Source organism: Neopelma chrysocephalum, unplaced genomic scaffold (genome assembly GCF_003984885.1).
Source record: "Neopelma chrysocephalum unplaced genomic scaffold, ASM398488v2 Primary Assembly neopelma1_86, whole genome shotgun sequence".
Lineage (NCBI taxonomy): Eukaryota > Metazoa > Chordata > Aves > Passeriformes > Pipridae > Neopelma > Neopelma chrysocephalum.
Genome location: NW_020897748.1, coordinates 2216157 through 2241285, shown reverse-complemented (window position 1 = coordinate 2241285; position 25129 = coordinate 2216157). Strand labels below are relative to the sequence as shown.

Here is a 25129-nt window from a genome sequence, read left to right as displayed (position 1 = left end):
TTCATTGTCACATTTCCAAGATAAAATATGAATTGCTCTTTCTCATTTTTATGATCAGTGATTCAAATTACTTAGATAATAAAGTACTATTTTGAAAAGACGTGGCTAAGGTGGGACTGGTGCCTAGATCTTCAAATTTATATTGTCAATATGTTAAAAAGAAAATTACCTTCTAAAATTAATATACAGCAGATGAAATTACTTTTGCAAAAATTATAAGAAAAATTAAACTAAGCTGCCAGCAATTGTATTGGCATTTCAAATACTGCGTTCAATAAAAGATTCTGACCTCTGCCCATTCTAGTTTGTTCCATTTCTGAAGTTAATGGAAGATGTTTTAAATAAATATAATCTGATTCCTTTGCAGAACTTATATATTCCAGGCAGCAGTTCTTGACATTACATATTTAATTGACATGCTTTCCTTCCTCTATCCTTCCTGAAAACATCGATTTCCAATGACAAAACCAAGTAATTAATTCTGCTTTGAATTTTTTCTGACTTCTTTACCATCGTTTAAATTTACATTTGTAAATAAATGGGAAATATTACTTAAACATGATTATAATTTTTCAGTCGGTTTATCTGTTAGTAGTTAGAGTTGGGTAAAGTAGCTTGGGGAGATAGAAGAGATGGTGTGAATGAGCTTTATATGTCATCTTACAGATAAAGTTTTCATATTTAAGCAATGTCAGCTGTTACTAGAGACTCTCTTCTTTGCACTAAAAAATACAATTTGGGAAAGCACTGAAATTCGATTCTTCCCTTGTTTTTATTCTTCCTCTAGTCCCATCCTTTGGCACATCTCAGTCCTGGGCTGTTCACTTTCCCCATGCCCCAGCTCTTCCTGAAGCTTGGATGGGAATAAAGATAGAAGTCTGTACTTAAAAAGAGAAAAGAGTCTTTAGATCCTGGAAGAATTTTTAGAGCTGAGTATTAGGAGATTCTGGAGCAGATGGATCTCACTTGGGGACACAGAGAGAGAGAAAGAGAGAGAGAGAGAGAGAAAGAAAGCCCTGTTTCTTATGCCCATGGTCTGTTGAAGCTTCTTAATCTCTCTTTTCTGCCAGATGTATCCTGTGACTAAAACAACATAATTTTAGCTACACAGCTGGGAAGTCTATAGACCACTGTGACAACAGCTTGCTATTTTCATCCTCAAAGATGCAAATATTTCCTCCAGAATACAGAATATTCTAAAAATATGTTTAAGCGGATGTGCTTAGCTGTAAATATAAACATAAATAAAAAGCAACCTCAGTTGTAATTAATTAGATTCATTCATAAGAATGAATTAGATGATGAGTAAATGATATCCATTGAAATCATAGTTGATTCAGCCTTTTTACATCTTTCATGATACAAACCTTTCCAAGCATCCACGTGATGAGCATGAGCAAACTGTTCAGTTTCCCTCAGCTTCAGGTTCCACAATCTTCTCTCTGATAGAGCCTGAGTGATGTTATTGGCATCTCTGCACAGCAGCCACAGTCCCGCTGCCAGAGCAGTGTCAGGGTTTCCAGAGGACAAAATCACACTGCTTAGCACTCACGTTGGGGGCTTCTGCCCCCAAAGGCAGAAGCCTTTCAGACCCCAGCTAAATCCCAGCCAGCTAGTACGGCTCTTTTGCTTAGAGTTTGGTCACAAATATTGTCCTTCTTTAATGACCTGGTTTTGAATCAGTGGCAAAGGAAAATGGAGACTAATCCTGCTTTCTCACTGGCATGTATATCAGCACACAAGTAGAAGGCTTTGCTGAAAATGGCAGCTGGAACAGCATCACAGTGGAATGGATGCTTTCTTTGGGAAGAAAGAAAGATTTTTACTGTAATAGTAATTATAGTTTTACTATAGTAATACTGTAATTAAGAAAATAATCAGAGGAGGTCAAAATCTTTTCCTTCACTCCTGCCCTCATCTTCTAGGTTTTCTTGAGGGCTAATGGTCATCACTTTCTTGCTATTTTTTTACAGAAAGACTTCCTGTTATTTCTTAACTCAAAGACACCTGTCCCCCACCCATTGTAGCATGGCTATTTCTAACATTTTTTAATAAATTGATCTAATAATTCTACCATATGAGAGTTGCATGACTTTTGCTGTGCTTATTTTAATTTCCTATTTGTGAGGAAAGCACTAACCTTTACTGCAATTGAATAACCACAATTAACATTTCTTTACTGAAATTGCATAATGTATTGGCAGACAAGATTGTTCTTTAAGAATTAGCACATATCACACTTATACCATTTTTTAGTTGAATAATTTTTAAACTGAGAAATTTTTCCCCCAAAGAAATAGTCTGCAATCTGGTTTATAAATTCATACACCCACATCTTAATTGCTGAAATCACTTCCTACTTCTCATAAGGGACATAGAGGAACTAGAAAACATACAAACAAATACAACAGGAACAATCAGAAATATGGAATGGTTTGCATATTCAAAGGAACAAAACAATGTTATTTCAGCTCAAAAAAAAAAGAGATGACTATAGGAAAATACAGAATGCTGATTCAAGTTTTCAGAATACAAAGGCTTAGAGGGCATTGTCTGAAATAATCTAATAGAAATAAAATATAGGAAAGTTGATTTCACACAATGCATAATTGAACTGCAGAATTTATTGACATAGCATATTACAGAGGCCACGAAAATACTGTGACTCAAAAAGAAATTATATGAATTTGTGGAGAACGAGTAGATTACTTACTTATGGTAAAAAGCTTAGGAGAAGTCTCAGTTGCCAGGACCCCTGCCTGCTAAAAACTAGAAGGGTGCAACACAGAAATCTTTTTTCATACAGTTCTTGTAAGCACATTCTTTCCGCTAAAGAAGGACCTTCTACTATCCCCTGGTGGGTAGACAAATGTTAGACAGTCTGATAAACAACAGCAGTTCTCCTAATTCAAATAATTTCTAACATTTCCTTAAATTGAAAACTTTTTATTTTTGTCAAAAATCCTCTTAGCATTTGCTCTTCTGGTTTTTTATTGGGAAGAGGAGACTACAGATCCTTCTGTGCCAGTCACCCAGATAGAGCATTAGTACTGCTTTGTCTTGGGCTTCTTCAGGTTTATTCCCAGTTTTTACTTGTATTTGTGTGTGTGTGTTTCAGAATAAATTGTGCTGTGCCAGGAATAAAAAAAATCTTGCACATGATTGAAATTGTGATGATAATTAAAGTTTCTACCTTCTAGACTAACCTTCGAGTCACCTATTTTTAGATGGCCAGAAAATTAGAATAGATGCACCATCTTGGTGAAGAACAGGGGTTTTTCACATTTAAAAGAAGTAAATGAATGATTAGAATTAGAATAATTAGAATTAGAATTCACATGCCAGTGCTTAATTCTGATCTCAGCAATCAAATGCTGTTTAAAAGATGCCACAGAAGACTGAAGTAAAATTAAGGCAAACACAAGCTAATGTATATACTCATCCTACATTTTGACTCTAATTGTGGTTGTGCAACCTACTTTCTCCAACTAAGCTCTAGCTATTTTGGCAGGTGTACTCTTACAGAACATTTAATAGTTTGCTTGTTTTTAATGGCACACTATATGTGTGAAGCTGCCTGTTCTCCTGATAATCTTTGCTAAGATCTCAAAGAAAATCCTACATCCATTTAATATTATTGCTATTATTAATTTTTCTGTTATTCAGAGACTCTAGGGAGTGATGGTGCCATTATATGAAAACTTGAAAGATGAACAGTGTGAATCCAGTGTCTATATGGAATTAATACATATAGATATGAAGTACATGAAAATATTTCATAAAAACTGTGTTGTGGAGATGTATTTCAGCATTTCATTTTATATTGTGTTAAAGATTTAGCTGAAAATAGTTGGTACGAACTATCACATTTGCAATAATGTAACATGAATAATTAACCTTATATGCTGATATTAATGATTCATTGTCTAGGATGAAATCTCTGCATTTATTTATGTGTTATTGTCTGAGGATAGTTTTAACTTACAGGAAGACAAATGATACATTTCTTTTTTTTTTTTCCCCAGGATCCAAAAGAATCAGCGACAGTGAAGTCTCTGATTATGACTGTGATGATGGAATTGGTGTTGTTTCAGGTATTGCTGTCTAAGTTTACCCGTCTATGTTCAGTAGAAATATAACTTATTTATAATTTATTATGAATTTTATGTTTTTCTAGTGAATAATAAGTGGGACCTAAATATATATTTTTTCAAGAGACAAAAATAAGTATTATGGGTAATGCATATTAACCTCAAAAATTACTAACAGAGGGGAAAAAAATCAGTGTTAATTTCCTTGTTGCTTTTATAAAATGAAAAAATAGCATAAAAGTAGTGTTTTTATTAAAAGCCTAGAAATGTTCATTTGATTAATAGTCTCTAAGGCTTTCAGATTGCCTGTCCTCCCAAAAATAAGGGTTCCCATATTGCTGTTGATGAGTTAAATTAGAAATGTATCAACTTAACTTTAGAGTGTAATAATAACGGTAGGGAAAAAGGGGGATTGATGGATATATTTCTAGAGTGCCTACTGTGGCATCATTTTAAAGCTGGTATCTTTTTCTTGTCCTGGAAAAAGGTACTGAGTTTAACCAAGTGCTTGAACATCAGAGAGATTCTTTTGAAACATCTAGATTTAAAATTTTATGATTCGATAAACTCATATTTTGACAACTTGTAAAATTATGGTCTTTACAGTTCAGTTAAGAAGTCTACTTCCCTTACCTGAGTTTCTGATGTACTTTTAGGATCTTTTAGCTTTTGAATTTTTACTGACAATTCTACATCTTAGTTGCATTTTAATTCAGCCTGTCTGTGTGGTAGGAAAGTTTGATGATCTTTTGGTTTTGAAATATTAATTTATTGCCTTTCTTTTTTTGTGTTGCTGTCTCTATGTTTGCAAGTCTTTTAGTTTATCCTTGTCTTATCGTCCACTCTCCTTATCATCCCTCTCTCATTTAAGGTTCCTCTATTCATTTGCAGACTCATCACAATCTTGGTTTAAATATATGCCTTCTTTGCATGAAGCCATTTGTCTCTCTTTGTTTTCTTTCTTTCTTAGTTACCTCAGTTCTTTCATTTTTTATTTTCAGGCCTTATTTAACATGACACTTCACTTTGCTCTTTTTCTGTCTGCCATATAAATACTGTATTACATGAAGTATGTTTGCTAAGATCTGTTGAGTACTCTCAGTGATCCTTTCTGTAAAATTAATGCGTATTCCAAGTATTGCACCCGTGAACTAAACTCTAGAAACCTTAATGAAGAACAGGAATTCTGTTTTGGCTCCTTTTTAATTTACTTTTATTCAGAATGATTGACTAGATGTCCTTTAAAGTTCCCTTCCAATTCAAACCATTTTAATACTTAATCATCTCTTGGAAAAAATATTCGCAGAAGCCATCCCTTCTTGTGACTTGAATCAGCCTGCTTAGAAAAATGTAATAAATATCAGTCTGTTGTTTCTGTCAACAGGAAAGGCTTTTAAGAAAACAGTGATAAGTAGTTTGAAAAACTTCTGTGTCTTTTTTCTGACTACATGTGTATTCTACACCAACAACTGTCACAAAGGGTTATAAGATATTGCGTATTTAAAAAGAAATTTTTAGAAGAATTTAAAATAACTCTCTTCAAATATAATGTACATTCATCATAGGATCAGAAACACTAGAACAGATCTATTATATTTCATCTTTGCTGGATTTAATCAGCACAGAATAGCAGAAGGAGCAGCATTAACAGTTCTGTGTTTGTCTTTAGATTGCTTATGCATAGCCCTCCAACCATTTAAAGCATTCATTTTGCTGTCCTGAATAATAAACTTTGACCCTCAAAGTTGTCTGTCACCAGCAGCTCCGTGTGGGTGTACATCAGCATTTCCACATGGCCTTTAGGATGCTCTTCCAAGCTTACTGATAAAAGCGATACGATATTTTTATATTGATTTTTGAAAAATTCCAGAGCACTTAACAAAACATTATTTAAATTACAACACTAAATACAATTCAGGAAAAAAACGGTGGTTTTTTGAGTGTTTTTTTTTTCTTTCTACTGTCCAAAGTTGAACGGGCATTATAGTTAACAAGTTCAATGAATGTGAACTATAATTTCTAAATAGTTTTCTTCCCTGATACTTCATAGTTTTATGTTGAACCTGCTGTAACCTACTGAGTACAAGAAGCCCACTGATTCTGACTTTATGAACAGAGACATGTATTGTGAAGACCATTTAATCATAAAATTCTCATCATTCTTGTAAGACTAAAATATCGAGATATTAATGTTTAAAATTCAGTTCTATACCAATATCTCATCAGCATTACAGCGTATTATGAAATGCTATTAATCTGAGATGTTTCAACAGATGAATTGTGGGAGAATGTAAGGCAGTGAATTCTGTATAAAATGCATTGCAAGTCTCTGTAGAGAAGAGCTTTACCAAGTAAAAGAACGCAGTGCCCAGCCTTGAGACGAAAGACATTTATAGTGATAAGTTTTTATCATTATGCAAAAGATAGCAGTATGTTTCAGGAGCAAATAAGAATACAAATAAGATATTTATTCAGAGGATAGTTAGAATCAAGTAAATTAGAAAAAAAACCAGTAACAATCAGTAAAGAAATTATTGAACTTACAAAAATGTTTCTGTGTTTGAAGAAGAATGAAAAGCAATTATCCATTTTTGCTTCACTTCTCAAAACACCTGAGGAGTCCTTTTTTTCAAAAGAATTCTTTCCCTGTCAAGTTGCAGCCCTCCCTGCAGAGGAAACAAAAATCCTGTTTTCTACTTGCTAATAGTGTGAGCTGAATTTTTATACTTGAATCTTGTTGATAATTGCTTTTCAGAGCAAATACAGAACACACAAACACTTTGGTTATAGCTTGGAATCAACCACCTATAGAAAGACACAGCGTTAGCACATAGAGTGTGTGACTTCTATCCTTACTAAAATATGGATTTCATTGTAGATCACTAGCTAGCCTTAAATGAGAGCCTGCAGTGACCCAAAAGCCCAGTAACTACAGACATAAACACTGACAACCTTCTTCTTTTATTATATGTTGATACCCAATGTCCTGGTCTAAAATCTGTTCTTTCCGGGTTCTCCCTTGAGTTAAAAACAATAGTCTATGTGTCTCAAAAATCCCCCCCAAATTGGAAGGGAAATTCAAGCCTTGTTAAAATGGCTGACCCTTTAGGTCAATAGATCTTTAATCATTTTCCTTACTTTTAAACAAATTATGTACATGTTACTTGAAACTTTATGCTTAGAGTTCTTTACCCATTTTTATAATTCAGACCTGTAGTTTCAATTTTATCTGTTTTAAGAGAGAATATTAACATATTTGACTTAAAGTATTTATCCTCACAGTATGGATTTACTATGCAAATATTATGCTATGAAGGGTACATGTTCAAGCTTTTCCTTGCATTTTTATTTTCATTACTTAATGTATACTTTTTATTTTCACATGTTTGTTCTCTTACAATTTGAATTTTTAACTTAGCATTTTTACTATTAAAAAAAATCTTTAGTATCATTTCCTCAGCTGTCAAATCATCTTCCTCCTCAAACGTCTATATTCTCTCAATCCTTTTTTTTAAAACTAGTTAAAACTAGTTTTAAATGATTTTTAAATATAAACTATATCACTCCACTATGAAAGTAAAAATGTAATTTAATCAAAGTTTTATTTTCAGATTATTAGTAATTATCAGTAGCATTCTTTTGGAGTGAAGTTAAGCAAGTATGAGCTGAGCATGTTAGTTCTTATTCTATCACAGTCCTAATGCCTACAGAGCGACAAAGGCACATAACAGGCAACAGAAATGTGCAATGAAGCTGCATTCCTATCAGAGATGCTCTTGATGGATACTTCTCACGTAAGGGCAAGCCTAGTGGGGTGAATTACAATTGTGGTGATGAGCACTTCTAAGAAGGAAACGCTACATGAAAAGACTGATAAATTCTAATCAACAGTGTGAGGAGGGGGCTCATTTGACTTGCTGGACACATGAAAATATACATAGATGAGTACTTAACTTAGAAGAAACATCTGTATAGTAACTGGTAGTTTGGTTCCTTTTCCCCCCAGACTTTACAAGTCTTACTGGGTATAGGGATAGGACTGAAAACTCAGTAAGCTCTGGTTTATTGTGGGAATGCTCTTCCATACACCTTAATGATCAAAAGAATTGTCTCAAGTGTGATGGGCCCATAAATACCATCAGTGCTGTAGAGCTAAAAATACCTCTAAGGAACAGAGTTACTACGCAGCAAGTAACCACTTGTTCCTACTGTAATATTGTTCCTTTCACTACACATTCATTCTTCCCACATTTGTAGAATAATATTATGATGCAAAAAAATTCCCCAAAGCCATGAATAATGTATCTTCAACTTATAGACTATTCAGATATTAATAATTCAATTTATTTTATCAGTTACTGTCAGCACTTGTTTTAGAGGACAAATGCTACATTTAGATGTTTAAATCACCATAGAAGCTGAGTACATTTGTATAAAAGAACTGAACTCTCTCCAAAGTGCCCATGTGTGAAATCTTGGTATGTTAAGCATTTCTGGTAATATGATTATATAATTGCTTTTAATTAGTGCTTGTTCTAAGCCCAACCGCAGTGAGTGTTAAAAAGTTAAATATCTGTTATAGAGAAAGCTTGATGCCTCAATCAAGTACAGATGCTAAAGTGCAGAAAACGCCACTTAACATCAGTGTCAGAAACAAGTCAATTGTGTTGCCTGTGACAAACAACAATTCTAGTATTGTCCTTCTAGAAAAATTTACATACAAGGAGTTTCTTTCAAGTCAACAAAGCAGCAAAGCATCTAAATTAAAATCTTCATTATTACACTTCAGTTAATTTTTTTAGAGTTATTTTAGAGCTGTTGATATGAACTTCATATTTGGAAGTTTGTAATTTTCTTCAATTTTGTGCCTGAAAGCTGCAGAATTTGGTAAGAATTCAATAATATCAGTGTTTACCGAAAATGTACCCTTCATAGCATAATATTTGCATAGTAAAGCCATGCTGTGTGGGTAAATAATTTAAGTCAAATATATTAATAGTCTCCCTTAAAACAAATAAAATTAAAACTTCAGGTCCGAAGAAGCTGTATGTAGTGTGCCTTTTTTGATGTGAATTGGTTTTTAATGAAAACTTCCCAGGAAAACAAAAAGATGGTGGCATTGAAGATATCTTTGTCATGTGCCCATCTTTAGGTGTCTGCTCAAGTTGTTTATCACTGATTATCTCTATACTGATTATCAAGTTCTGTGTGCTCTCTATGTTGATTTAAGAGGCTTGCCATAGTTATTAAGCCTTTGATTCTATGGTAATGACTCAATATTTATAGCTGCACGCAGATTCCAATGTTTATCCTATTTTTACTACTGCTATAAATAATTATCTGCTTTGCTCAATAGCAACTCATTGGTCAAGCTGCATTTATGACCTGTTTTTCTGTCTATAATTTCCTTCCACAAGAATATATTTTTACTTACTTTCACTAACCTTGTTTCCAGGACATGGGGTATTTTTGAAATTGAAGTTAAATCACATCTACAGTCCAGGCAGTTAAATCAGCTGCATTAACTCTAGAAAACCAAAAGATGACTTTGGAAATATCTCATGTTAGTGGGTTGCCCTACTGAAACTGCTACTCTTGAATGTGTGACCTGTTGCCTAAAGAGAAGTTTATAAATATAGTAATTTTTGTTTTGAGTAAATGAGTCATGAATTTCAAAGTTTATTTTCTGGCAACAAAGCGTAGAAAATAATCTGTTTCTTTGAACACAGCTAAACAGGTCTAGTTTTGTTGATGCAAAATTACTAGGAATGCTGATAGTTTGCTGATGCCTTTTGATATGTCATAAGGAAGCAGAACCAGTGATAGTTACCAGAAAGCAATGCCTGTCTGTTTCCAGTTTAATGTAAACCCCAGTTTTGATCAAGATTAGATTTAGCAGTTAATTACATAATCATAAACTTTTTTTGCAACCATACTGTGCAAGTGGTCAACTACAATAACAAGTTAGAGCTGGAGGAGGCTTTTTTCCTCAAAGGAATTAATTTGTTTCTATATACAGATTTGTTTCATCATACAGATTTAATAAATACAATAATTTTGATTTACTAGTTCTCACTTCTAGGAATTTTTCAGACAAAGGAGGTTTTTGTGTTTTTTTTAACTGATTACCTTCAGTAATGCATTATGTTTATTCAGGTAGAATACCTTATGCTATTGCTCATTCCCCTTGTACTTCAATGTCTGTACATGCCAAATATTATATAAACTGTTGATTTTTTTCTAAAGGATTTTCTTATTTCTTCAGATTACTGCTCTTCATTGTTTTCCATCTCCAAATGCAACAAATTCTCCCTGCGTATCCAGAATACAAAAAAACCATCTCTGCCTTTTTTATATCAATAGATATGTGTTATTAGGATAATAACACAATATTTCTGTCTGTGTAGTTGTACTGTAAATCATGTTTTTTATTTCAGTATATAGAAGTTCTTAATAACTTGCTACTCACTTATGTGTGTGGTGGATTGACACTGACTAGACTCCAGGTGCTCACCCAAGCCACTCCATCACTCCCCTCCTGAATCAAAAGTGTTACAGACTTGTGGGTTGAGATAAGGACAGGGAGAGATCAATCACCAGTTACTGTCATGGGCAAAACAGACAACTTCAGGAAATTAGTTTATTACCAATCAAATCAGGATAGGATAATGAGAAAATACCACCCCCCCTTAAACTTTAAAACACTTTCCTCCCACCCCTCCCTTCTCTCTGGGCTCAACTTTACTCCTGATTCTCTACCTCCTCCCCCAGCAACACAGGAGGATGGGGAATGGGGGCTGCAGTCAGTCAAATCACACATCCTCCTCAGGGGGAGGACCCTTCACTCAATTCCTCTGCTCCAGTGGGATGTTCTTATCATGGGAGACAGTCCTCAACGAAATTCTGACGTGAATCCTTCCCATGGGCTGCAGTTCTTCACTAATTGCTCCAGTGTGGGTCCCTCACGTGGGATGCAGTCCTTCAGAAATGAACTGCTCCACCATGGGTCACAAGTCCTGCCAGCAAACCTGCTCCAATGTGGACTTCTCTTTCCACATCTTCACATGTTGTGCCAGAAACCTGCTTCAGTGTGGGCTCTCCAGTACTGTTACTTTATCTATTTTTCTTTTGGTTAAAGAATTACAGAATTGCAGAGTCTCTTGATTTCCAGACTGATTTGCAAAAACTATTTTTTTGTCTTCTTTACTTTACTGGTGAGTGAATAATACCCTGTTTCAAACAGAGATAAAATTTACCCTGTCTCTCCTTTGGTGATTTCACCCAGAAGTATGTTGCGCTGTCCCTTACGTGTTTTGTCAGTGCATATGCTAAGAAGTGAACTTCATACTCAAGATAAAAGCCTGTAGTTCATTACTGACTCTCAGTTGAGGCTACACATAACATCATTTGATTGCTGTGTAGTGAGGAGAGACTATCTGATCCTCAACATCATTATCTTAATGTAATGTAATGGTGATGTGCTATTTTTCCCCCCTATGTACACACATACCAGATACACACAAAGAAGTTTACACCTTAACATAGGAGGAAAAATTTACTTATGAATTAGAGTGGTTCATATACATCCTTGGTCCTAAGACCATGCAATAAATATGAATACTCAGTTGAAAGTATTGAACATTGGGCTGAATTAATGAGGTTTTCCTTCGGACCTTACTGAACATTTACCAGAAGGAAAAATAACAAGTTATGGAGTAGAAGATCAAATACTATTGTAGTCTCAGAAGATTCTCATGGTAAAAGAATAACAGTGTTATGAACCAGAATTTTTCCAGTGTCAGGTGGATCTCTCTAAATATTCTTTACTTGGTTACTGTCTTTAGAATAAAAGAAGACAGTTATATCAGTTGTCATAGCTACCAGGAACTCTCTGAAGACTTATTTCTGCAAAACATTGTAATCAGGTTAAGAATTGCAAACCTTCAATTCCTTATCATCATATTTTAATTTGATCTTCAAAAAATTTGTGGAAACTTATTTGAAATTGCTGTATATCTGGCATCTTTTTTCCAGAGACTGTGGCACCCTGGGACACTGAATTTAACTTTTTTGAATTAAATGCAGTCACTTTAATAAGTCCAGCTTTTAAAAGAATTCTTCTTAAAAACCTGGGTAAAATGTCCATCTGGTAGCCTTTTAAACTAGTGTAATTCAGAAGACTTTTGCTTAGACCATTTATGCCTTCTATTATCCTAATTCAAGATTAGGTCCAGGATGCTTATATATATTGTGAAGGAAATATTGTGTTTTAATTCAGAATCATGAGTGAAATCTGATATCATCGAGTTCTTGTTACTTTAATCATTTCAGATATACAAATCTTTCTTAAACTCAAACTCTTTTTTAACTCCATAGTAGTTTCCTACCAAAAATTTTTAAACTGAACTTTGGATTAATTTTTAATTGTGGACATTTCTCTTTGAAATACATTACACACAATAGTTGCAATATAATTTTAATTTAAAAAGTAATAATTTTGTTATTCAAAGGAAAAAATAAGTTTTATTAGTTTCATTATTAATGCATCATATCAACCACAAATAAATTTAAATCTGGGTATTTGTATTATTATAAATCCCCAGTTTGATGCATGTGTAATTAATTTCTGTATTCTTAAAGTATAACTAGGAACTGTATCGGTACTAAAATGAATTGTAACGACAGGAGTCAACTTCAGGTATATATTTTTTATTATAGAACACAAGAAGACATGATAACATTCTTGATCAAATTCCATCTTTTATTATGTTTCTCACTACTACAGTTACAGTAGGAAATTAAAAAGTGCAACTTCAGATTCACTGAACATTTGCATTTCTTTTTAGATTATCGACATAATGGGAGAGATCTTCAAAGTTCAACATTATCAGTGCCAGAACAAGTTATGTCATCTAATCATTGTTCTCGATCAGGGTCCCCTCACCGTGGAGATAGTATAGGACGGACTAGATCGTGGTCTCCCAGTGTCCCTCCCCCACAAAGGTAAACTGTTATTTAACTATGCAGTTTTATACATTTTAGTGGTATTGATCCTGTACCAATACTGGAAAGAATCTCCAGACTTTCGAAATGGCAAGGAACTGGTTAGATCTTAAAAAGTTATATAAAGCCAATAATGTTTGTTCTTGCGTTATACTGATGTGCCTAATTTATATCTAATTTTATCTTGTTCATAGTCTTTATTATTATTTTATTTTTATGGTATGATTATATAATTCTACATTTTTATATATAAATATATATGATTATATAATTACTTATGCCTATTTTTGCCTAATTTTTCATCAAAAATCAATGCAGTCCAATCTAAGGGAAGCAAAATATTCTCCATATTTTCATTTTCTAGAGCTATTTAGAAGGTGCCATATTTTATAGTACGTGATGGTTTGACATTCCCTTAACATTCATTTGACAATGGATGTTTTCAACCCTTTCAACCCTTACCAGAGTCAAGGTTCTGGGAGAGCTGCACTTCCTGCCTGCAGTAGCTTGCTTTCTACTATTTTTTTCATACTTTCATCAAGCATCAAGAATAAGGTGACACACATACAATTTTATATTGAAAAATGTCAACTCCTGGTCTTAGAATGTCTCTAATAACTGTTTATCTTGTGAAACGAAGATCAGGAAATTTCTTCCAAAAACTGTCCCTTTTGGATAATGACCTCTACTTGATTGAATATACTGTTTAAGCAAGAATTAAGAAAACTCCTGCAAAATAAACTTTCTTAAAGAGGAAGCAGAAGGATAGATGTAAACAGGAATGAAGCCTGTTTTCCAGCACTTTTGTTGCTATGTATGGATAGGTTTCCAAATGGTTTAATTCAGTTGGAATGAAAGGGGAAGTTATTTCTTTTGCCCATAATGTTCACAATTTCCCTTTAATAGTTCAGATCTGGTATCCAGTATTTCCTGCCAGGTAAATGTGTCTATGCCTTTCTGCTGCAGCCATTCTGATTCTCTTGTGCTCTGCTTTCCCTTCTGTTATCTTTGTTCTTTTTGTTAACTTTAAATTCTCTTGACTTCCTGCTTTCTTAATTTCATTTTTACCTACCATTTCCTCTAACAAATGTAGACTATATGATATCCTTTTGCATTAGTGAGGTATTAGGGTCCCAAAGTGTCCCATATCATCTCATACAGCTAACAGGGAGAAACCGTGTGTGTTTCTACTTGAAATCTACACTCATATAAAACCATACAGTCTGACTTGAAATGAGACATAAACAATAGATACAAAGGGACCTATTCTGATTTTTACTATACTGATTTCAGCCTAAGTAATTGCCTATGCTAAATCTCCAGGGTTTATTTGTCTTGGATATAAACAGAAATGTGAGCAAAATCTCTTTGTATGTGTGTGTTTGTGTTTTTATGTGTGCATGCATGCTGTATGCATTTTGGGCAGAACTTTTAGCCAAGCTAGTAATTAACACTTGTTTAACACCATTGAAAACACTTTTCATTTTTTTATAGTTTTGCATTTCTCTAAATGTTCAAAATGTTTCTTGCTTTTGAATTTCCTAAAGCTAAATTTTTAAATATAGTTTTGAATTTATTGCAGCTGTTTCCTACAATGTCAGAATCAAGTGCATTATTTATGTAATATTTCCTTGCAATACACCAAATCTTTTCTTTGAGGACTTGTTGAGCTCAAAGAATTGGGATACCAGAACTTGAGTGTTTGTAGAAAAGAAGCATAATCCATGGGTTGCAGGAATGTCTTTTTAAAATCTACTGAAAATGCAGGGGTACTCAGGAAAGCTATGAGCATTATCAATCACATATGCACCCTCTTTAATTGAGTTTGTTATACACATGTTGCTATACAGATGTCCTAATTGCAGTAAGTGTGCTGCACACCCAGAGGTTTCTCAATTAGTGACTGACACCTCTGCAGGCAGGAGCTCTTGGGCCATAGAAGTTATATCTTAGAAGCCATTTTTCAGTCCTCAGTCCTACTGAATTTTGTTAATAAACTCCATCGAAGGCCCATTGCATAGTAGGTAACAAGAAATTGATACTGGTCATGTAGTGTTTTCAGCTAACACATTTAATGGACTGTTGTTCTCTCTGTAGATCAGAATGGAGTTTAGACTGTGGGAGGCATGGAACAACATTGAGATAGCTTTTTCTAAACCTATGCATTTGAAAAAGCAAGATGAAGGTGACTGTAGAAAGTAGTTATACTGAAATAGTGTGATAAATCCAGGATGTTTATTATTCTCTACCATCATCACCAGCAATTACAACTTTTCACCTGCGTATCTGTTATCTAGTTGCTCCGTACATGTTCTGTCAACTGCAAGAAAGTTCCAAAGGAGTGAAGACATGTTGTGAAAGAAACTTTTCTTATAAAACAAGGTTAATTAGAGGAAGTATGTCACTTTCTGTTAAATAGTAAATCTGGCTGACAAAGATATCCTCAGCAGAGTGAAACAGGATTGAAATAGTATTAACACTTTGAAATAGAAGAAATACAGTACTGTAAGATGTTAAAAATCAGCATGAAGTCAGAATCTGATACAATACAGAAACTTCAAGAAAAAAAATTTATTTCGAGAAATAAGCCCATAACATAATCTTATGGAAAGTGATTTTAGCAGAGAGGATGGTATTGAATTTTCAGGACTAAGTCTTATAATCAGAGTTTCGGCAGGAGTTTTGATTTACTGGCCAGACAGCTCAGATCTTTGGGAAGTTTTACAAAGAAATGATAGCTCGGGAAACCTTAAATATTAAGTCAAAAGAAGACATAAGATAAAATGTCTTTTTCTGATTTTTCTGAAATCTGAAACAAAAGAGAGACCCTGGGGAAAAGGGTCGGACAGAAACTAGAGTACCGAAAGGAGGAATGAGAACTAATTGTTGGGAAAATAAAAGAGTTAACAAAAGACAGCAGAAGAACCTTGTCAATGTCCATTTTAAAGTACAAATACACATGAAAGTATTCGGTGGCAGGTAAACACTATACTGTATTTTCTATCTTTTCGGTATAAATGGGGGGGTTAAAAGACATACAGAAAAGTTCTTGCAAGAAAGAGTTTTAGAGCAGAAGGTAGAAGAATTGTACTCTTAATATGGCAAATATAAAGTTCATTAGCCAGAGTAAACTTTATATTTGGTTTCATGAATGCCAGAGTGGAGAAATGCTTTATAACAAATGAGGTGGAGCTGAAGGCAAAAGTTTATGTGTACTGCAACATCTTTATAGCACTTCATCATGGCTAGGCTTCGCGAACGAAGATTTGGGAAGGGCTCTACCCATTTTTCATGCAAGCGCGTTGGTGGCTAAAAAGGCCAATACGAGAAAGGCAAGTCCGGTTGCAAAAGACACAGCAGAAAGACTCCTTAGATGGTATATTCTGCAAGGTTCGATTCTTTCTGCGTTGTCTTTTCTCCTCAAGAGTGATCCTGCGTGCTTTCTCAAAAGCATCAGCAGCGTTATAAATGGTCTGTCTCCAGGCCTCCCGATTAGAGGCCAGAGTGGACCAGTTATGGTGATCAATATGCCCGAGGCTGAGTTGTTGTTTCAGGGAGTCCTTGTATCTTTTCTTCGGGGCTCCTCTCTTGCGGCAGCCAGTGGCAAGTTCACCATAAAGCAGGATCTTAGGGAGGCGGTGGTCCTTCATCCTAGAGACGTGCCCTGCCCATCGCAGTTGCGTTCTCAGTAACATGGCCTCAATACTCGTAATTGCTGCCTGTTCGAGAACAGATGTATTGGTCACATAGTCTGACCAATGGATGTTTAGGATCGTGCGGAGGCAGCGTTGATGGAAGCGTTCTAGGAGACGCAGGTGGTGACGGTAGATGACCCATGATTCGGAACCATATAAAAGAGTAGACAGCACTATGGCTCTGTAAACACTGATCTTGGTACTTTTCTTCAAGTGTTTATTACGCCATACTCGTTTATGGAGTTTTCCAAAAGCACTATATGCCTTCGCTAACCTGTTGTCTATCTCCCCATCAATCTTACCATCTGAGGAGATGAGGCTGCCTAGGTAATTAAACTGTTGGACTGAATTGAGTTCTGACTGGCCGATGGTGATGTGGGGACGGTGGGGGACTTCCTGAGGTGCAGGTTGATGGAGAACTTCAGTCTTCTTTAAGCTGACTTCCAGCCCAAAGAGCTCAGCAGCGTCTGCAAAGCAGGATGTTAAACGCTGCAGAGCTGCTTCTGTGTGGGCAACAAGGGCGGCGTCATCAGCATAGAGCAGCTCCCGGACAAGATGGTTCAGGGTCTTAGTGTGGGCCTTCAGTCGCCTTAGGTTGAATAGGCTTCCATCAGTACGATATCGAATGTAGATACCGTCCTGATCATCGAGGTCTGCCGAGGCCCTTTGGAGCATCATACTGAAAAAGACTGTGAATAGGGTAGGAGCGAGAACGCAGCCTTGTTTCACACCATTCTTTATTAGAAAGGGCTCAGAAAGCGTGTTGCCATATCTGACTTGGCCGTGCTGATCTTATATGCAGAAATAAACAACAACATGGCAGCAGCAGTGAAGGATACATATACAGGTTAACACTAATCAGGAATTGGTAAATGACAAAGGATAAGGATGATGGTACCAAAAGGGCAGACAAAGTGACAAGAAAGGACACAGGATTTGAGTGATAAAAGTCAACAGCAACAAAAACCAAATCAGAGGCTCACATTAGTGCAGATAGCAGTAAAAGACAGGAGACAGAAGAATTTATTGGTCTAAAACTTGAATTTGTGTGGAAGGAAGCATGCAATCTGTCATTTTCAAATCTATACAAAACAATTATGTTTTAATTATCTAATAATTATTACAGTTAACTTGTCTTCTATCTTCCTATTCTTGTGGGGTTTTTTTACAGAGCAGAAAAAGTGAAGTTAGTGTGTATCTGTAGGTATCAATAGTGTGTATCTGTAGGTATCAATACACTGAGTAAAGCAATCGATGGGCAAAGCTTTGGTCTCAAATAGTACAAAAATGCAAAGGTTATTGGTGCTATTTAACAAAACCTGCACTATGGGCACCACTTACTCTAATTAAACAGTTCTGTCTCTTTTAGATTCTCTATGAGATTATAGAATAAATTTTTCCAGAACAAAACAAGCAGCTATTTTTAATTCAGATGACAATGACTTCAGCAGGTTGCACTCCACTGTAACAGCCAGAAGTCCCCATTGTAACTTACTACATTTTACATCTTTATAGTATAGCCAAAATCAAGAGCTTATGAAAAATTTTTTACAGCGCATATTTCAGCTAGAAGGAAATTCTCGAAGGTATTATGCTGGAAAGACTAATGAAATTTTGTCTGAAATTAACCTTTCTAATTAAAAAAAAAGTTTTCCTCTCATTTCCAAAACAAACAAATATTAAAACAAAGGAAGAAAACTCTATCCCTATCATGGACTTGGAACCTTTTTCTAAATGAGCAAATTTTTTTGAGTTCTAGAATTATTTGAGAGTAAATTTATGCAAAACCTATGTCAGCTAGCAGATCTCATTACAAACATCTGTACAATCCAGTGAGGGTATATGGTGCAGGCACACTCAAAACTCAGAATCTGATATCTTTTATCCTTAGTCGGAATGTGGATCAGGGACCACGAGGGACTCGTTCTACCGCTGCGCATTACAACACCCTGAACCGAATGGACAGACACCGAGTTATAGATGACCACTACTCCCCGGACAGAGAGAGGTAAATATCGGCCTGGAATTAGGAACAGCTGTAGCCTACACTTATCAATGTGAGTTACTCCAGCATGGTAGCTTGATAAAGGAAATAGCAAATTTACTTACCTAATCCCAGAGATTAGCATTTCCCTATTCATTTATCCACTGGTTACATGACATACATTAAAAGATATAAAGTGCACATAAGGCTGACAACACTGTCAAGTGAGTCTATCTTTGCCAGGAGGGAATTTGAAAAAAAGTCTATAAGAAAATGTACAATCTAAAAGACGAATAGTTAATTGTCCTTTTTTATAAAAATATTTTTACGTATTAACAAATTCTTTGGGCTGATCTCTTTTAAGAGATCGAGCAGTAGACTTGATGATTTTTGCTGCTGAATAAAGAGGTATAAACCCAGATAATTTTAGCTCCGTATTAATGTAATGCTTCTATTGGATACAGTGAAGTTCACAGGTGTAACAAAAGTATATTCTAGTACCATGTTCTGTGTTTGCCTTTTCTCAAACTTCTGAGCAACTTTATTAAAAAAAAAAAAAGGTTAGGGCAACATGTATGAAGTCAGGGTCTTTGTGTTTAGAGGCACCTTGACTGTGACTAACGTTACTAATGTTTTGCCTGATGGAACTTTCCAAAGAGTGAGCAGAGCTTTCTCAAGCTCTGTGAATTTTAATGCTGTAAAAAAAGCCATTGCACCAATAATTGAATAATGTATTTAATTTTGCTGAATTAATTGTGGTAATGACTTTGTAACATTAAAAAAATTATTGATCTTTTCCACCTCATTGTCTTCAGGTCAGAAAATCAAAATAGAAAGCATTTATTACCTTTAATTTTTAAAATCTTCCAGCTTCTTATGTACCAAGTTGAAAACCTGCATTTTATAATGAGAGGAATGATTGTCAGATATTGTCTCATTTCACAGTTGCATATAGCAAGGAGTAATATAGATATATTTTGTAATCTTGGGTGATATATGACTAATATTTGGAGTTAATACTTTTACCGATTCACATTAGAGGTTATTCCTCAAGCGACATCAAACCACATAGTTGGGCTACCTAACTGTAATACAAAGAATTTCAGTGCCTTTTAGTGAGCTATATTGAACAGAAAAGGTTACTATTTCTTAAAAGAACAGTGATGTGGTGGTCAATGATTATATGGAATGCAAGACAATATTCTTCAGAAGATTATAATATTTTTCCTATTTCAGAAGAAAAAAAAAATAATTAATTATTTATATTTTGATAAGTTTAAAAAAAGAGTACCAAAAGGAATTAAAAAAAATAAATCTATTTCAGTGATTTTTAATTTAATTTGTCCAAAAAAAAGTCAAATGAGCAAAAAATAAATATATTGAAAAAACAGTCAAGTATTTACCATCCAGGATACTGACTGTATTCCTTACAAGTATGGTAGATCATAAATGAACCTCTTTTTGACAATATATTATTTAATATTTCTATTTAACTTATGGAAAATACAACCTATTTAGTTGACTCATCAGACTGTCTGATTTTCATACAGAAGGCAATAAATAACTTGAAGATTCTGAACTGTTTCCTTAAAAGAAAATTACAGAATGCATTTGGGATATAATATTATGTTGAGTATTAGAGCACTCATCCTTGAAATAGTATCTAAACTTGTCCTCAGAGCCTGCATATGTCTTATGGAATGCTGCTGGGTTTGTTCACTGTGCCAGTTCACTTGCTGCCTCACAGATGAATGCATAGCAGTGAAAGTTTGCTTGAAGTACAGTACCGCAATATTTCCCCATCATTTCAATCAAATCATCCCTATTGGACTGACCCGATTTAGAGAAAAAGAATTAGTTTTTCTAGAATATGTTAGAAAAACAGTGTCAGAAATTTGCTGGTGATGAGATTATTGAATTTTCACATGACCATTCTAGGTTAATAGGTATTTGCTTGTTAGGTGTGCTCTGAATCTCTGAACACATGTTTATATGTTGTCTGTGTTTTCCAAAACACACAGAGAAGTTCTCCTCTTCATATATGATGAGTTGTTGCCTGTATAATCAAATTACTGACTACTTATGACTATTGCAACATACAGTCTCTGAAATATATTGGTTTTAGGCAATGCTGAAGAGAATAGGGAGACTGTTCCCAAACTTTATCATGCTTTATATTCGTTAGTTTGACAGTGATGGAAATGAATGGAAAAATTATAAGACTTCAAATTTTGTTAGAGAATATTTGTGATACTGACTCTGTTACATAATAAAAACCCAGTGAAAGTAGCTCTTTAATGATGCTGATCCTGAAAACTCCTGGGACTGCAGGCAGTTTGGAGAATTGGAAAAACTGAACTTTTGTGTAGGTTTATAATCTCTCTACACGTCATCCACATTTGACTCTGAAAACAAATCGCATTTTGCTTTCCCACAGCTCTGATGGTTTTCCTGTTTCCATGGTCCATTTGGCCCCTGAAGCTATTTGCAAAAAGGGATTTTGAAAAAGTCCCTTCTTATAGTTATGCTCAGTTGCTTACTTAAAGTATGACTGAGAATATGAGTAAGAAAGTTCTTCTCTTCCTTTTCTACATAATTCAACATAGAGTTCTCTGAGGTATATGGCACTAAGGAGTTAGTTGAAACCACATACAAAATGCTTAATGACCTCAGGAATAATACATGTTAACATTCCTTCAAAACTGAATGCATAGTTAGAACAGAAAATAAAATAAAAATAACAGAAATTAAAAAAACTCTGAAAGACACAATTTTTAAAATTTATGTGGAGACAATTTCAATTTCAGACACAAAACTTTAAATATGTCAAATGTGGCTATTAAATCATATACATATTTTTGTTGGCAAGGTAATGTTACAATTCAAATTTGTATGTGTTGCTGTATCATCAAAAATGTCAGAATTGTACTGTGTATACTGCTAACTCAAAGTGAGAAATCATGTTCATTTGTTCCCTGGATATTTAGTATGGACCTACTAGTTAATTTTTGTCAAAATGTGATGTTTTTTGAAGGTACCCACACTCCTATGAGATAGCCTAAATTTTTAATGTAAAGAAATATGAATGCTTATGACCTAATACAGACCCTAGTTCCTTAAGATCTTTTATCTGTAATGGGATAACCTTGCAAACTTCAGTTTGACATTTTAATAAATTCTTAAAAACTGACTTTAGAAACTTGAGAAACTGAAACTAATCAAACTATAGAGAAAATTTTCGAAGCAGCCAGATTTAACCCGAGTTTAATATTTAAACTATCAGTATTAGCCTAGTTAGAGGAAAAATGTGAGAATCTTAATGTAGTTCCAAAAAAATAAAAAAAAAGAAGCATCATCAGTCAAAACTATATCTGTGTATTGTTTTCTGAAAGCTCTATCAGCAGTTAACAACAAACATCAAGACTGTAAGGAAATTGTACTCAGACGCTAACAAGCTTAGATACTATTTAGCAACTATTAATTTAACTATATTCTTTATCCTAAGTGGGCTCTCCTAGAGGCATGGAATTGCTAATGATGAATTTAGCACACATATAGTAAGCATTCAGAGAATGACTAAAGTATGAAGGTTTTTCTGCTGGACACTTAGGAGAAAACGAGAGAAAAGGCAAGTTAAATTGAGTCCGCTATCTCTTCATCAAAGCTGTTGCACACTTTCCATTTTAAAGCGCAAAAGTTATTATCTGTCATTTTAGAGTAATGGGGTAACCATAGGCATGATTATTTAAAGAAATATTCTCCATTATCTTTAAATGCTTTCAAAGATGTTATCTGGGTGTGCTGGGACTAACACGACTTTCTCACCACTATTACTGAGAGGAGATTTCATTCTCAAATTTGAATACACATTTGTTTGTTTCATGCTGTTGAAAGAGGGTGCTTTTTTTAAACATAAAGTAGATGTCAAAATATATGCCAAAAAAATCTGTTTACTATATTTAAACCGGTGAGTCTGCTACATGTTAGCTAAAACACTATTTAATTACCTGCATTTATTATTTAACACAAAATTGAATGTGGGTAAGAACAATATAAATTCTACATTTCTGTAGAATGTATGTAATTAAATGTCATCTTACACTGTGCAGTTGCTTTATCTATGAGTAGCAGGCTCCTAATCCAATATTGTTATTACGTAGGTGCCAGATTAGGTCAAACTGGGAAAAGAGTTTTGAGATGTTGCACCATAAAAACCGAAAAGAGCAGACTATATTTTTTTCACAGTCTTTATTAAATGCACAGCTGAATAATATGTAATTAAGTAGTCATTTACTTATTATTTACTTAATATTTAATGTAAAATCATTTAAATGTACACTACAGGTACAAAGATATTGCAAAGTATAAAGGGTACCTGATGTTTTTTGTGGAAGTTCTGGGATAATATTTTCAGTGTTTGGTTCTGTGTGTCATGTGGGTACATACCCACAAGTGGCTATGCAATGTCATTGCTTTGCTTCTCCAAACACCCAGTAAAGTATAAGAAATACATGGCTGAAAATTTAGTTATAGCTAAGTTATAAAGTGTTTGCATCAACTGGAATCAATAATTGGAGTGTTTAAGTTCTTCTTCTCCTTTCAAATCACTGTTAAGTCACACGATTAGCTGCACCACCCTCCACCCTGGTGCATCCATGAGTGCTGAAGAATGGTTATCTCCTACAGAAGCATGTGGAGTAGGAAGGTAGCAAGAGAAGTTCAGTCTTTCAAATGTAGCTACATCTGTAAGGACTCATGATTCAGAATCTTTGTGCCAAATTAAACAAAAACAACAACAACAATAACAACAAAAAGTCATAGACACATTCCTCAGAATGAAATGCACAAACAAAATTCCCCTGTTAAAAATAATGCAGTCCTGATAAAAGACTTCAGTGTTACTGCCGTTCTGATAAAAGACTTTAGTTGCTCCCTTTGGAGCAAGGGCTTAAAATATAGTATGGGGAGCACTGTGATAATGTGATTCTGACTTATTGAAAGTCATCTTGACTGAATATGTGTCAGCTCACAAATTCTCTGCTGATAATTGCTGTTGTTTCACAGCTCAAGTCTTAAAACTGCCAGTTGCAATCCATTGGAATTTTTCTAGGATTTTATCTATCCAAAAGATTAGCAGGAAATTCTATACAATTGATGTAACAAAAAGCATCCATACGATTGTTGGTGGAAAAATTGTTCGTGTCTATAAGTAAGGAAAATCTGTCTTTTTCCTTTTAAACCCCCAAACTATTAAATAAAAATATTCTGTTAATCTTTTCTATGAAATGTACCAGGGGAAATTACATAGCCAGTGCTTTATTATTGAATGGCATTTACTGTTTTCTAAAGGATAAGAGCTTGACTTCACATTTTATTTATGTACTTTTTAGGTGTGATTTCCCAGGTGTTTATAAAGCAACATGGGAAGTATTGTACCACAGGGCACATTAACTCCTGCTTTATTCAGATGAGAATATAAACTTTTAGGAGAATATCACTGGACTCACTTCTTCGGAAAGAGTAACTAGTTGTAATAGTTGCTTTCCATTCTTGAAATGAGGAAGTTGCTAATAGGAAATATGGTACACCTTTTACCTGAAGCCACATCATTTTATTAGTTCCAGGCTCCTCTTCCCTTAAGCAATTCTGTGCTCAACCTCCCAGCTAATTTGATCCCAGGCATAGGTTTTACTTCATTCCTTCCCACAGCACTTTCCCTAAATTTTATGTCACCCCTCTCTCTTTTCCCTTCTACCACTTTCAATGGCTTTTTTCCCCCTAAATTTCCAATTAATCCAAAGAACTACCCGTTTCTTCCTCTGATTAAGCTAATTCCCATTTTATTACATTGCTAGTTTTTCAGAAAATTGTACCTTGAGAAGTTTGGGAGTGTTTGATTAAAGGCAAATTCATACCAGTAAAAAATTATATTAATTTTTTTAACAATTTCAACAGTTTTATACTTGTCATTCATTTAATTTGTTATTTCAGTTGAAAAAGTGTAAGAGAGTGTTACTAAAAATAGAGGATAATACTGTTGCCAATGATACAATATATTACTTTAATTACAATAAGATAATACAGTGGAAAAAGCTGACTATTGGAATAAACAGTAATAAGATGAGAGAAACTTCTTGTGTCAACTGAGTTTCATTCATGCAGGCTCTAACAGTGGAACAGAAAGTTGTTTTTTTCATTCAGAATTATTTATGGATATTCAAATAAACACAAGACTGTCAGGAATAATAGTACTCCAGTACTTCATCCTTTCCACAGAAACACTTGGGAGGCAAGTAGTTCCCCATTCTAGTAGGGAAGCTGGAATGTCAGTCAAATGGTCACAGAGAATGAAAATT

General features: G+C 34.5%; 1 protein-coding gene across 50 annotated transcripts in view; it reads left to right on the top strand.

Moving 5' to 3' along the window:
- RIMS2 (regulating synaptic membrane exocytosis 2) overlaps nucleotides 1-25129 on the top strand; it is a 457577-nt gene that overhangs the window by 274139 nt on the left and 158309 nt on the right. For 48 of the 50 annotated variants that reach the window (XM_027692405.1, XM_027692398.1, XM_027692393.1 and 45 more), the window contains 3 exons: nucleotides 4026-4094; nucleotides 12938-13094; nucleotides 18681-18797. In XM_027692405.1, the coding sequence (XP_027548206.1) occupies nucleotides 4026-4094; nucleotides 12938-13094; nucleotides 18681-18797 (343 nt within the window). The remainder of the gene's footprint in view (nucleotides 1-4025; nucleotides 4095-12937; nucleotides 13095-18680; nucleotides 18798-25129) is intronic. The other 2 variants (XM_027692407.1, XM_027692403.1) reach the window with 1 other exon arrangement.